Source organism: Capsicum annuum, chromosome 7, assembly GCF_002878395.1.
Source record: "Capsicum annuum cultivar UCD-10X-F1 chromosome 7, UCD10Xv1.1, whole genome shotgun sequence".
NCBI classification, from domain to species: domain Eukaryota; kingdom Viridiplantae; phylum Streptophyta; class Magnoliopsida; order Solanales; family Solanaceae; genus Capsicum; species Capsicum annuum.
In genome coordinates, this window is record NC_061117.1 from 225,312,108 (window position 1) to 225,327,993 (window position 15,886).

The 15,886-nt window shown below is 33.7% G+C and overlaps 1 protein-coding gene across 1 annotated transcript; it reads right to left on the minus strand.

The window, feature by feature from the left end:
- Positions 1 to 868: 868 nt before the first annotated feature.
- On the minus strand, positions 869 to 5,851 carry LOC107876945. Its single transcript, XM_047393381.1, has 2 exons — positions 5,048 to 5,851; positions 869 to 2,572 (listed from the first exon to the last, which is right to left on the minus strand). The coding sequence occupies exon 2, from the start codon at positions 2,567 to 2,569 to the stop codon at positions 1,697 to 1,699; it is 873 nt and encodes a 290-aa protein (XP_047249337.1). The 5' UTR covers positions 2,570 to 2,572; positions 5,048 to 5,851; the 3' UTR covers positions 869 to 1,696.
- Positions 5,852 to 15,886: the final 10,035 nt, after the last annotated feature.

Here is a 15,886-nt window from a genome sequence, read left to right on the forward strand (position 1 = left end):
TTATGGATTTGGGAGTGAATCTTGTGGATTTGGACACGAATTTTGTTGATTTGCAAATGGGTTCTGGGGATTTGGGAATAGATTCGGAGATGGATTTTGTGGGGTTAGAGATAGATTTTGTGGATGGTAAGCATCTGGGTTATTTTCAAGATTGGTATTTTGGACAAGCGGAGGGGAAGAGACTGATAATATGTTATTTGGCTGATCCCCGAGAATAGGCGTACTGAGGGAAAGGATTTGGAGTGAAGTCCCGTATCCTCCTGAAGCGGGAGCATTAACAGTGATGGCCAGGTGAGCCAAATCTCGAGTATGATTTATTTCCTCCTGAAGCATTTCAAGCTTTCTTGCGAGTTCCGCAATCATCTCACTCTGTTTCGCTATTATATTATCCCTGATGGTCAATGCGTTTTCTTCATCATTTCTAGTCATTATTGAATGATGGTCAGAGCATAGGATTTTGTGCGCTTTTGACCGGTGAAGTAGGGATGTTCTGCTAGCTTATATCAATGCGGAGTAGTTTTTGTTATCTTTAAAGTAAAACAACTTAAAGGCAGATATGTTAGCTTTCGTATGTAATAAGTAATGCAAAATATTTGACAAGAAATAACCACGCAGAGTTGTTTGAGTCATAGCCAAATTCATCCATAAGAGCATAACGGATAAACTTGCCTTTGATCCAAACAAACACACACAAGCACATAAGACAATTATATTACACAAAATATTATAATAATGTGAATCCTAACTGGAGTGACCCTTTTTGAGCCAAGGGTTCAGGCCTAACGATTTTGAAGAAAATATATGCTTCCTTAAAGTCCATCCATTATCCCCCAACTTATATAGACACGAAAAAGGGGCATAAATGCCTACAAAAGATAACAAAAGAGGGATACAATATTTAGGGAAAAAGGGAAATAACATGAAAGAAAATAAGTTCCCACGCAGGGGAAATAGAAAAACTAGCTATCGGAGGCTCCTTCGTCTGCCTTTGCCTTCTTTGCCTTGTTCACCTTCTGTGCTATTTGATACCTATTGATGATCAGATGACTCCCACATAACTGTGCCTTGCTGTCGTAAGTTATTTTTCCTATACTATCGAGTTGAGAGGCCATGCTATCATCCAAATCGATTAAACACTGCCTAGCATCATCAGCCTCTTTCCTAGCTCTTTTCAACTCTTCCCTAAACATACGTATTGTTAAAGAATCTTCTACATGCATCTGTCGGTGCACGATTTTACATATTTTAAACTCATCCTGAAGTTGTGGAGTCGGATCTGATGCTCGGATTCAACATCCACGACCCGAGTGGGCACGTTCAGCCCCGGAATCAATGCTTCGGCGAGGCACTTTTTTAACCACTCCTTGTAAGTGTCGCTGAATTCAAGTTCATACCCTATACGGAAAGAGACTTCCGTCCACTTTCTTATTCTCTATCCATTTATCATGTAGTCTCTGAGCAGGGGCTCACTTTCATCATATTTGGTAAAGAATCTAAGCATAGAATCGATTTGAGGCATCTCCTTCTTGATCTTGAATTGCCTAAGAACTCTGCCAGGATTGTAGGGACGGGTTCCCCTGATACCCAGAAGCACTAGAAAAGGCCACTCGCCCCCTCGAATAATGTATTTCCCTAAAAGAAGATAATTAATGGGCCATTGGACATCATCATCTCTTAATTCTCCAAGAGTCTTAAACTAAAATTCATGAGATGCTTCCCTTTTGAACTTGTGTAAGAACAACCACATGTCGTGCGATTCTAGTAGATTCCTCCTTGTTTTGTGATCAGGTTGTGCCGTTCTAGGATTTTTCACCAAATGCATCATCATCCACCATTGTAATATAAGGTTGCAGCCTTGAAAGAAATGATTCTCTACTTGACATCTTCCCAAAACTCGATATATGTCGGCGACAATCATGGGAGCTAAGTTGTGGAATACCTTTTTAGAATTGTACTCCATTCCAAAGAAGAGTGCATGGGTCACTGAGACAACCCTCGGATGAATTGTGCCATTTTTTCCCTGTGGGAACACCATGGTTCCAAGTAGGCCTACCGAAAATGCAAAGGCTCTCGTCTCCTTCCATTTTGCTTCTGACTCAAATTTACGTCCAAATTTGTGAAAATCATTGAATCTTCCGAACCGACGATACAACTCACGAAAAGTGATATTTGCTCCATCACGTTCTCCTAGCCAGATGTTGTCATCAGTTAAAAATACCTCCTTGATCTTTTGACGATCCCACACAACCGGGACTAAAATATTCTTATCAGGTGTCTCCCTTCTCTTAAAACACATTTCCGTACTCTCGTAACAAATCAATACCTCTTCAATGGTAGGATTCAATTCAAAATCCTCGGAGCGAAATACCATATTCTGATCATACCAAAAAGTTGTTAGTACATGGATCATTTCGGGCCAAACGTCCATCTCGATCAAAGAAGGGAGATACCCAATGTGTTTTCTAACAATCTTTCTCTCTTCTGCATTCATCTGGTCCCACCATAGTTTCAAGAAATTGTCAGATTTAGTAACCATCTTAAACTTTTCATGGGAATGTAGTTGAGCCATATCCTACATAAAAGCAGACAAAGATAAGTCTTCCCCCGACCACAAAGGATAATGGATTGAATTAGACAAGCATGTATTTTTTTCAACACATAAATATGATTCGTCTGTAATTGACTCGGGGTCAATAGACGCATGGAAGGTTTTCTAATGGGCCCAATACCCCGCTCGGGTATTGGGTCATCCTAGGCTCATGCCTAAAATAGAGTTTTGGTTTCGTTCTATCCTTGGTGTCTAGAGTGGGTTTGAACACTAGTTCTCAAGCGGACAACTTGAGTTTGAAAATGCGAACAGCATCAAACGACTCACGTGCTAATAAACCGTTCGTATTTCCAACACATTATTAAAATTGAACAATAGGGGTAGGGACATCCACGAAATCCCAAAACAGTTTAAATAATGCATGAATATGCCATGAGATGCGATAGTTAAACTTTACAAAATTGAAACATATAAACACATAAACAGCTAATCAAGATACGAAATCAAACATTTGGTTAGAACCTAGTTAAAGTTCCCAGCAGAGTCGACATTTCTGTTTTGCGAAGAAACTTTGACTTTTGAAAGAGTCGCCACTTAATTTTGAAAAGGAATTAAGAAACCTTTAGAGAGTTACTTCAAATGATTCAAAATAGGAAAATCATTTTTAGTTAGAGATTCTAGATAAGCGGTTCCTATTGACGTTTTAGGAAGGTGTTAGGCACCTAAAACGTCCGCTAACTTGCGGTTATCTGGATTGTTTCAAAACATCTTTTGATTAACTTCTAAAAATTTAATTTATTGAAAAGTGATTGAATTTTTAGAAAAGACTTTTGCAAAATAGATTTAGGCAACTTAGTAGGGATTTTAACTAAGTCTAAACAAAACTGATAAACAAATAAACACATAAAAGGGGAAAGGGAGGAGAAAGTAAAAGATTTAGGCCAATGAACCAAAATCGAGACCTGTCCTAGTCTAATTGGGCTTTCGATCCACTCCACCTGTACTAATCTAGTTTTCGAGCCTTTTTGGCCCAAAATCCGCTCTACCTGTATTAAATTTACAACTTTGACTTCGAGGCCCAAATGAATAAATAATGGAATAAAGGAATAAGACAACAAATAAATAAATAAATAAATAAATAAATAAGATAAAAAATGAGACTTTTAAGTCTCTTAGCCTCTTCGAAAATGAGATTTCAACCCATTCTTATCCTTTTGACTCCTCACGTCCGTATGCTATGCGATGGATTCTTGGATTTTCTTTTGGGCTTAACTCGGAAGGATAGATCTCATTGGCCCATTTATGAAATGCAAAGAGAGAAGGAGCCCATTTGAACTCCAAGGGGGATGCATGCAAAGAAAGGAATGAAGAAATTAACATATGTCCAAGATTTTAACAATTAATAAGCTATAGCATTCCTGCTTCATTCAAATACATTCACACAAAGGTAAAAATGCCACAGGAGCAAAAGTCTATAAAGTTTGAAGAAAATGTTCATAATGAATTAAAGAAATTTCAACTACAGGAGGAAATAAAGTTTCAAAAAGAAATTCTTATGGTCTTTAGCGAAATAAGAAAATAATTTATCACTTTAATTCCACAAAAGGACCCAATTAAGCATGTCACAAAAAAAGAGTTACAACTCCTGGATCATACTACATAAACCATGGATCACAAGCAATATTCAAATTCCAAAATGCCAAACATACAAAATTAAAGACTTAATCACTTTAGGCGAGGAATACAATAGCTGAAACTTCAAGAAAAGCAAGGCTAAAATCTTAATGCCTTCGTTACCACTGGGTTAACAAACAAATGAGATTCAAAAACTACATAAACCCAATTTTGGGTAGTTTAATCATGAGACAAGATGCCCCAACTTATATGTGAACAAGAAAAGCAAGAAAGGAAAGAAACATTAGCCTGTCAAACTTTAATTTGTTCTCATGAGTCAATTACAGCAAATTGAATTAGCCATGAAGAAAACATAATTTAGCCCTATAGTCCACTCTCATATTTTAAAATAAACTTTAGAATCAAATGAGACTATTGTACATCGAGAGTGGCAAGTAGGAAGAAAATAACATTCAAGTTCTTACTTGTAACAATTTCCTGCGTTTGAGCGAAAAAGATATGCGAACAGGCTGCCTAATATCTATTCTTTAAACATTTTTTTGAATTTCAAAAATACGTAAATATTTTATTCTCCTACTCTATGAACTACAAAGCAACATCGAATATGAGACCAGCAAAAAAGTTTTTAAAGTCGAAGCATTAAAGCTAACTAGTAACATTCAGACGAATGATATGAGAGAGATCAAGCATGAACGACAACCAATCAAACACGGGTAAGAATGAGTTTTTTAGTAGAACAATATATCAAACACGAAAATCCTATGTCTTCCAGGCCTCTACAGCATCCATTCCCAGTAAACAGAAGTGAAACCACGAAGAAGAAAATGATAACCACAACAAAATTAAAAAGGAAGGTGTATTTACCTCTTTCGGGGCAGCAAAATGGGATAACGAGCTGACGATAGGATTCCGACCACCAAAAAACTCACAGCTGCTTCGACAGTTCAGACGCACCTCCTAAATATGTATGTTTCTTAGGCGTACAGAGTGTTTTTCCCCTTTGAGAGCCCCCTTTCTAACCCCATTTTGTGTGTATTTCTGATTTTGAAGATTCTCTCTAACCCTAAATTTTTAACCAAAATCTTTCAATCAATTTTCCAACACCCAAAGTTTCAAACCCAAAAAAAAAATCCCCTAATGCCTCTAAAATTTCGAACTCAGAAGGGAAAGAAGAGGAGCCAAAAAAATCCTCTAAAACTGTGACCCAAGGGGTCTTTATATAGAAGACGAATTAGGGGTAGATTAGGGACTTAAAAAAAGGAGAAATTTTGAAATTCAAATTGGAATCCTTCTACAACTTGGATTTCATCAGTAAATGTACCGATCTTGGATTTCTCCCCGCTCCCCAAATTCGAAACAAGCAGCCAATAGGAATGAGGAGATGAGAATTCTTTCACCTTCCAATCGAATTTCACCAAACATGTATGAAAATCGTACCATTATCTCGAGATTTGCGGATTTGATCAGTTGCAGGTGACACCTAAGCTGTTTTCTTGAAGCTTCACAGTTCTTCTTCATTGTACTATCGCATGATACGCGTGTGAGAATGATCAGGTCGGGTTGTTCGAATCGTTGGCGAGTTGTTAGGGGTGTTATCGGGTCGTTGGATTTGGGTGGAGAAGAGTTATTGTTTGTTGTCGAAGGTAATAAGCTGATTGTCGATATCGAAGGTTGGAGGATGATACTATTATTTTGGATGAAGGAGAAGAGATATATGGGATGGGTCGGGTTATTGATGGAAGTGGGCTGGTGTGGTTTGGGCCAATGGAGCTGAAATTATTCTTTGTTGTTGGGCTGGCTAAAATTAAAAGGGCAAAATGGGCTGAAATTGGGTAACAAATTGAGTGGATTATGTAATTTGATAATTTGGCCAATTCATTTAAGTTTTGGCAAAATTGAAAATCAATTGGCCAATTGCATTGCGATTATGGCCAATTTGATTTCAATTATGGCCAAATCTAATAGATTGTCTAAATTAAGTCAAAATTCGAAATGAATTTAATATCTCCTTTAATCCCGAGCTTCTTGATCCGATAAAATCAAGCACATATTTATCCAAATAAATTATTTTTGAGAATAAATTATATTTAAATCAAGATTTAATCATTGTATTTATTTTCAAAGATTATCCTTAATTAAAATTTGATATTTGTGAAATAAACATTTAAGTAGCAAAATTATAATCTCGTATAATTGAATAAAATAATATATAATCGCTACATAAAATGATAAAATTACGTATAAAGTATTTTGACAAAAATTTATTCGAATGAAATAAATACTTTAATTTTATTAACAACCGAAGAAGCTCGAAATTAAACTTGGTTGTGGAGGAAAAAAATTAGGTGTAAACACTATCAACCTGACTATTTCTACCCTCCCTTATATCCTTATTTTCACCTTAGCTTTGTGTGAACTTCAATAAATTAAAAATTGAAAAATTCTTCGAAGCACCATTCTTAAAAGTTTCAACCGCAGAATCAACATCTACATGACCACCTATACAATCACCTACAAAATTAACTTTCTCTCTAACATCATGCACCAAATGTCCAATTACGTCACCACCTACACAATCTGTTGTTTTTCCTACATCATCCATCAAATTGTCACTTATATGATCCACTTCCGGTACAACATCATTTTGTTGTCCCACATTAGGTGGATCATTAACTTGATCATCACCTGTACCACCAACATTAGGTGTCTCATCGTCTTTTTCATTTGAGTTGTCACCATCGTTATCACCAATTGATGTACCTATAAAAAAAAACTTTGTAAAATAAGTATAATAGTTTATATAAGTTTTGTTAAAAAAATAGGAGAAATTCAGGAAAAGAATACCTTAGGCGCATTCTTTATATCTAGAGCTCGAAAAATCAATTCAAATGAGGATTTCATAAACTGCTCAATCGAGGAAACCTTTTTCGTTAACTAAACATAAAAGGAAAAAGTCAACACATCAATTAACAAAAACATACAAACATTAATAAAAACTGTAACACCCCGTATTCAAGTACATATATTGGCGTATTCAAGTACGTGTATTGGACTTATTTATATGGAATTAATTTTTTTATTTTATTTATACCGAAATTTGCCCGTCGATGGTTCCATGCGAAGGTTATTGAATAAGTTTTCCAACGATATAAAGATTTCCAAAAACGGATAGGTTTCGGATATAATCGAGCACGTTCGAAACTATAAAACAGTGGCCGGGATATTGGGAATAGTAAATGTGCACCTGCACACAAACTACTGAGGCCAGCCAATTTTTTGGGTCAAATTTGAACGATCATAACTCCCTTAATATAATGAACTGGGAGAGCTGCGACCTATGAAAAGAAAGATCTTTGAGTCTTCTTTCCAATGCAATTGGTTTCATCAAATCCAACGTCTAAGTAAGGAGTTATACTCGTTTTACTTCAGCCTCTCAAAATAGATTTTTAGGGTCAACTTCAAACGATCATAACTCCTTGTACAAAACGAACTGGGTGGCCTACTTTATATGAAATGAAATACCTTTGAATTATCTTTCCAACGATACCAATTTCACCCAAATCCGATATTGGATCAAAGAGTTATGGTCGATCTACTTTAGCTTATCAAAATAGTCTACCAAAGGACAGATTTGACATTATTTAAATTTTATAGGCACTTTGTCATTCCCTATGATATTATGGACGGGAATATGTGTACATATACATTTATATGAGTTCAAAAACTCATTTTCATCATCAATCATTGAGAAAGAACAAACCCTAGCCAAATTTGACCTTTAAATTACTTTTGATTCAACCGTAGAAATTTCAAAGTAATCCGATAACTGCGTTTGTCATCTCGAGAGCTTCGAACGGCACCTATTATTTGTGCAAACAGGATTGCATAATCAAGAGGTGAATTCTAAGGTATGAATATTATTTGCCTTTGTTCTCTTCCATATGTATATGTGTGATAGAGGATTATATGTATTGGTTGTTATTGAAAGGTAATGAAAATAGGGTTATGGACTATTTTGCATGGTTTGGTTGTATTGAATTGTGGAGGGTGGCTATGGTAATTGAGTTATGGAAGGTGGATATGGCGATATACTATTGAATTGATGATTATTTATGTCTATAGCTCAATTTGGTTTAATGGATTGGTTGGAAGGATAAATGAATCCAAACTTGATATTGGAGTATGGTGTATGAATATGCATGGCATGTGAATGTAATTGGAGTATAAGAGGGTTAAAGTGACACCCTTTATGGTGTAATTAAGGCTTACTACTTAACCACTAGTTTGGTGAATTCAAATAATTGAATTGTGACGTTTGGTCGCTAATACTAGATTGCTATATATGTTCATTGTAGATAAGTAATCCGAAAAGACGAGAAGTCCATTTGGGACTAGTATTGAAGGTTGACAGTCAGGTATGTAAAGCATACTCTATACCATATCTTTGGCATGAAAGTGAACAATTGTTCTATTAAGAAAGTTTCCAAAGTTATTCAGTAACATGTGATCCATAATGATTTTGTATGATGGCCTACGTTACCAATGAACTTGTTTCCACCCTACAAGATGTCAAGACATTACAATACTTACTTGTTTTCCAAATCTTACATGTTTATTGCACTAATGAATGTCAGAAGGTATCCGGTTACTCAAACAAGATCCATGTGCTATTAATGACTCCAAAACGTTTTATTGATGTGCCAATGAGTTCTTACTTCATTGTTATTGCATTGATGATCTATTTATATGTATCTTATTGATGTATCATTGTTTCAAAGTATCAAAAATGCGGTGTCGACCGAAATAACAATCTCAAAGATTAATTGAACTAAGTGATGGAAGTTCTCTCTTATCGGGTGGTATCCCAGAGGCATAAGCCTATCATGGGTCGATCCCTATTTATGTGTTTATGGGTGGTATCCCAGGGGAATAAGCCTATCATGGGTCGATCCCAGTTGATATGTACCGGAGGCAGCCTAATGTTCACAGTACAGTACAGTAACGGTTACAAAGATGATAAGAACGAAGGTAAAGTGATTGAATAAATGCAATGTACAGGTTCTCACAAGTTCTAGTAAGTGTGGTCCACTCCTATTACGATTTATTCATTTGTTTCTGATTTCTATTGAGCTCCTATATCACATGTGATTATCTACAGCTTTACATACTCAGTACATATTTCGTATTGACGTCCCCCACGAGGGACCTGCATTTCATGCTGCAGGCATAGGTACCTCAGCTCATACATCGCACAAGTAGGAGCCAGGATACCCAGCTGCTTTTGGTGAGCTCCAGTTTGCTTCGGGGCTTTCCGTGTCATATCCAATCACTTTTGGTATTGTATAGAAGTTAGTTATATGGCGGGGTGTGTCCCGACCTTAGTTAAACTCTGTGTATTATCTAGAGGCTTTGTAAACCTAATGTATAGTCAAGGTGGTGTTTTGTTAATAGACGCGATGGCTCCAACGGCCAAGTATTGTATATACATATATATGTGTGATCGATCTTATACAGGTGATTATTTCCTTTTATATGCAACATGATGTTGTCCGAATTTTGGGTTGTCATAGAGGTATGCATGGGAAGTATAAGGTTATGAGCTGGTTTTCCCGGGCTTCCTCGGTTACGGGTGCCAGTCCGCCCCAATAGGATTTGAGGCGTGACAAAAACCTTCGACATACCATTTTAACATCATTTCTCAAAAGTGCCAATTCCTGATCTGAGCTCGACTGATTACATTCTTGTTTACTTGTGCTAGGCACATGTTTGAAATCAGGTAATTGAAGGATTGTTTTTTCAAGAACTGTCAGCGTAATGTTACACAACACAACCTGCACATACAAAACAACACTCAACATTTAAGAAACACATAACAATTTAACAAAACATATATAAATTACAATTTAAAGTAACGATATACCTGCTCTTGCCTAATATCAAAAAATGCAGACTTGACCTCTTTGTATGTTGGTCTATACTTTACAAACCAATTCAGTATACGTGGCACACCATCATCCACTCGGTCAGCAAGATGGCCATCGGCATAAGGACAACACTCATAAAACCAACACTGAAATACAAGAGGAAAACCAGTACAACGATACATAGTTTTTCGCTGATAAACCTTAGACTTCATTGACTCCAACATCAAACGAAAATATAATTTTCCCCAAGGAAATGTTTAGTAGTTCCCAGATTCAACCAATAAGAAATCATTCTTAGTTATAACATAACTATACGTGACAGAAAAAATAAAAGAATAAATGAAGAACAAAACATAAATTTGTAAAGCATCTTCATCACATCGCCACTTTTTTCTCATGAAACACTCTTCTAAATCAAGCTTTGTGACCTTGGACTTTCCTGAAAAATACAAGTACATCAGCTTACTTTCTTCACTAACAGCAAATTCAATATTGTAATTTCCAGTACATTTTAAGCCGCTAATTATAGCAAACTCTTGTAAGCCGAAACGTAACCTAGTGTTATTCACTTTAATTCATATTTCATCATCTCTCTCACAAACAAGTTCCCTAAGCAACATTTCATGGATAAGTTGATTTTGAGGAAAAATATTTGGTAAAGATAAGAAATACCCAAAGCAACTATTCTTAAACAAATCAAGTTGTTTCTTGTCCAATTTAGATTTCAACGCAGTCACAATAGCACAGTCTATGTGGACGCTGAGCTGACACTTGTAATGATCAGATGGACCAAGAAACAATCTCAAACCTGCAATACATAAGTGTACTTTTAGGTATAAGTATTTAAAAAAGCTACATATATTACTCATATAGTATTCATTACAACAGTGTTGCTAATTTTACTCTTATAGTATAAATATTCAAACTATACACAGTTCTTATACAATTCTGATACACAAATATTTATACAGTCAATGTACACTAATTGTACTCATATTACAACAGTGTTTTTTAATTTTATAGAGTTACAATATAAATATTCAAACTATACACAGTTCTTATACATTCCTGATACACAAACAGTTGTACAGTCAATGTACACTAAATTTCACAAACATCACTACCCAATACATTTCATATACAACACTGACACATATTATATACATCAATAACACACATATTTCAAATATACACAAATTCAACACAACAATTGAACATCTATCAGACATAATTAATACATACAAAGCACAAACAATGTACCTCAAAATCAGTTAATTTGGGTATTTTTCTCTTCCAAGGAACTTTTTTACTTTTCTTTTTGGATGATTGAGCATCATCTTCTCCGTTATTTGATCGATTTCTTTTTTTATTTTTCTGGGAGCATCTCCTTCATCATTAATAGTTATCTTCTCCTTTCCTTTAAATGACTTACCATCATCTTCATCATTTTTTGAATCACTGTTTTTTTTATTTTTTTCGAATAACAACAAGATTTGAATCCTCACTCAAATCTATTTGTGCCCTTTTTTTAGCGGATTTTTTTTGTTTCACCATTGATGGATCACCAACTAATTTACCTCGAGACCTAGTAATTCAACTAGGACTAGCATTAACATTCTTCAAATCCTTCAATCGAACATCAGGATTTGGTAAATCTTCAAAAGCATCATCAGTAGCAACAAATTTAGGATCATATCTGGTACCTCTACCAGCTAATTTGGTGTCAGTACTAACCTTTTTCTTGATTTTCATCACTACAAATCATTATCCTTTAGCGTGAACTGTAGGTATCAGTTACTGTATTTCTTTTTTTTCGAGAAAAGAACAAGAAAAAGGATACCAAGTAACGTGAACTGTAGGTACAAGTTCTCCCAAAGAACAACGGCAAAGGACACGTGTGACTTTTTTATCCTTTAGTGTTTGGCTTATTAGGGCGCGTGTAGAAGGCTAATAAATGGTATTAAATACAGCCGAAGTGTTACTTTTGTCCAAAAAGAAAAAGGTGGGCTATTATTGTCCATTACTTTTAAAAAAAGCTACGTGGTGTCCTTTCCCAAGAAAAATCATGTATTTGTTTTTCAATTTTCCTCCTCCTATATGTTTTAGGATTTTCTAATTATTATTTTTTCTAATAATTCTTATCATATATTTTATTGAATTATATATTTTAGGATTTCTTAATTTTTTTAAGATTCTCTAGTTATTGATTTTCCTAATAGTTCTTATCATAAATTTTGTTGTTGCCATATATTTTAGTAATCCTTAATTTTTAAAATTTATCATATATTTTAGGACTCATTATTTTAAAATATTATTCATATAATTATTTATATTTCAATAAAAATAGTAAATGATAGTTTTATCTATTTTAAAATCTTTTAATGAAAGACATAAAGTTCAAGTAATATTTCTAACCTCCATATTTTCAATATAATACAGATTAGAACATGATGTTTCATATTTTATTAAGAGTAGATAGGGTAAACCTTTTACACTATCATCATTTTGTAAGTTTCATATCTAAAATATTGGGTGTTTTTGTTTTCCCCTTACACTATAACTCTCTATAGATTAGAAAACCCATGATTAAATATTTGGCAAATATTTAAAATTAACTTGTTGAGAGGCACGTGAGAGATACAACAGTTTTAAAAATGTGTCCACCTTGCACTATGTCTATGGTAGTTCAAAGGATAGTGATTGATGAGATAGTGTATAAGATTCATGCGCCAAGTGAACAACAAACGTTTTCTAAATTATTTATATAATTTTTTTCATTGAAAACTTGATAAAATAATATACCATAAAACTTCATTACTTTTAAAAGATGTATAATTCTTAAAGTGTGAAACACTTATTTTTAAGCTAAAAAGGTATAAATAAGTTAAAAGTCATAAATTAAAAGTTCTAACATATGACTTATAAGCCCATTCAAATATCCTCTAACCCTTTAATTTCATAAACCAAAATCCATAAAGCTCTCTTTTTCTCAAGCTTTCAATTTGCAAGTTATTTTATGCTTCATTTTAAACAAACTCATTTCAATTATCAAAAACTGCATTCACATAGTATAGTTCTCACAAAAGGAAGCCATCTACCATTGTTAAAATAATGTTTGTGACAATGCTGTTTTACCAAAATTTAACAGAAACAACTTAGTTGATCTTAAGGTTAGGATTTTTAGGTTAAACCCTTATATTATCTTTCTCCACTTAATCAGGCGTGCGTAGTTCACACTCCGCACTTATCTATTTTAATTTATAGGCCTTTTTTGTACATTTAATTCTATGTTAGTCATTCAGTGTAGGTAGATTTAGTCACCGAGACTGATAAGGCATGTGAAGATCTCATGATTAAAGTTTTTTAAAGTCAATTGTTATTTTTAATAAATATTTTTTTTTATATATATTTCATATCTATTGATGGCTTAATATGAAATACACATGCAACGCATAATTGGTGTTGCTTTTTTTTTTTTTTTTGAAATTTCAGGAAAACCCGCAGTCGCTACACCCTTCGGATGTACGCACTAGGTAAACCCCCCTGTGCACAGCCTGCAAGTAACATCAGAGCTTTTTAACCGCACTAGGCAAGCCCGGTGCGATAGGCTCAACTCAAAGGCCCTACCTGGAAATCGATCCCAGGTAGCTGTGGTGGATTTTCAACCCTCCGACCAGTGAGCCACACCACAAGTTGGTGTTGCTTACTACCCACTTATTGATGATGAGGTATGATATCTCAATCAATGATGTCTAAATTCCAATTTAGTTGAGTTCCACGACAAAAATCCTCTACATTATCATTCCTTTTACTGAGGTCAAATCAATCCAATACTAAAACATGATATCTTTTTAACAAACAAGAGGTTCTCTCCTACATTTCCTAATTCATAATAGTGATGAAGTTAATAAGAAGATTAAATATGAGGTGAGGAAAACCAAAAGTAGTGTGGTCCACTGGCAAAGAGAAAATAATGCACTCTCAGTAATCCTGTCTATCAAGTTATGCACCATCATTTTAACATTTTTTATTTAAAAATTTTGGTGTAGATATTAGAAAATATGTTAACAATCCATAGTTAAGAAAATTATATACAAATCAATTTTTGTATGAGCAAGGTATAGGGGACGTAACAAATTCTCATGAATCACATCTCCTACCTCCACCATGCAAACAATGTAACTAATTAAACATGAAAAGATATGTATAAATAATTATGTGGCATCTTTCGAGTCTTTCTTTGATGGTACTTTTTTTGTATATAATCTTTTGAATATTTTTAAATTGTTAATTGTTGTAACTTACAGTAGTTTTTCATATATCTTTTGAATATCTAAAATTGTTAATTATTGTGATTTATAATACTATTTACGTATTTTTTAGATATAACTAATACATTCAGTAAAAAGATTATCTTGGCCCCTGCAATTCCCCTACAGTTTGCTTTTAGCAACTGCATCAATAATCTCCTGCTAAATATACCCACAAATTATAAATATCCAAAATATCCATCTTTCTTGAAAAAAAAAAAAGGAGATTTTCCCTTTCTGATCATTTCTCTAAAAACCTCACCTAAGAGTGGTTGGTGAACAATACAACATGCATAATTTAAATTTAAAACCTCGAAACTTTTAAAAAGTAAAGCCAAAACAACATAAAATTAAAAGGTTTTAGCATTAAGAAATAAAGAAAAGTAAAATCAAACTATGTTAGAATGATTTATCTTTCGTCAGCAGATAGAAAGACATAACTAAAGAGCATTAAAAATATATAGAAGAGAAAAATTTTAGACAAGTATGCACAGTGTTTCTAGAGAAAAATAATAAAAAGAAAACACTCACTCAAAAGTCGTGAAGAAGTCTCAATTACACATTGTTTGTGAACTTTCATTCACCTGCACATCATGCGGAAGCTAACAATAAATAAAATTATAATATATATAAAAGAAGCCAACAATCAACACTATAAACTTGAATAGAACCGAAATTACAATAAAACGATATAATAATCGAGATATTGGAATAATATGATTAATTCTAACTTTTTTGCGATCATAGACACATTTCCAAAACTAATCAAAAAAATAGTTATAAGAATCTCTGCCATCAAATATGTTATAGATGTAATTATAATACTATTAAATTTAACCTTCACACAATTTTTTTTTTAAAGTCCAACAAAACATTTATTATCAACAATATAGACCTGAATAGAACAGAAACTACAACTAAATAATATGGTAATCAAGATATTAGAATAATATGATTAATTCTAACCTTTTTGCTATCATAAACACACCTCCAAAATTCACTGAAAAAATACTCCAAAATTCATCGAAAAAACACTTAATATCTCTGCCATCAAATTTATATTGTAGATATTATTATAATTAAGAATATGGGTTTTTCTATCTCAAATAAAGTAGAATTTGTTGAGAATTGATTCCTAAAATAATAAAAAGAAAATCTTACTATATATTTTATGTTTTTTAATAAGTTAAAAGGGGAGTTTTCCTAAAATTGATAGGAATTACCGAATTAGGGTGTGCTGCCTTTTGATTTCTCAAATTAAATATCGAAATATGGAAAAATAATTAAATGTGCCTTTTGATTTCTCAAATTAAATATCGAAATATGGAAAAATAATTAAATGTTTATACTTATGTATTACCTAATAAATCTATTTCATACGTCAGATATCCGCACCCCCCTACAAATGGTATCAAAGCCCAATAATTTAAAAAATACAGAAGTGAGATATGTTAGAGTTATCATCAGAA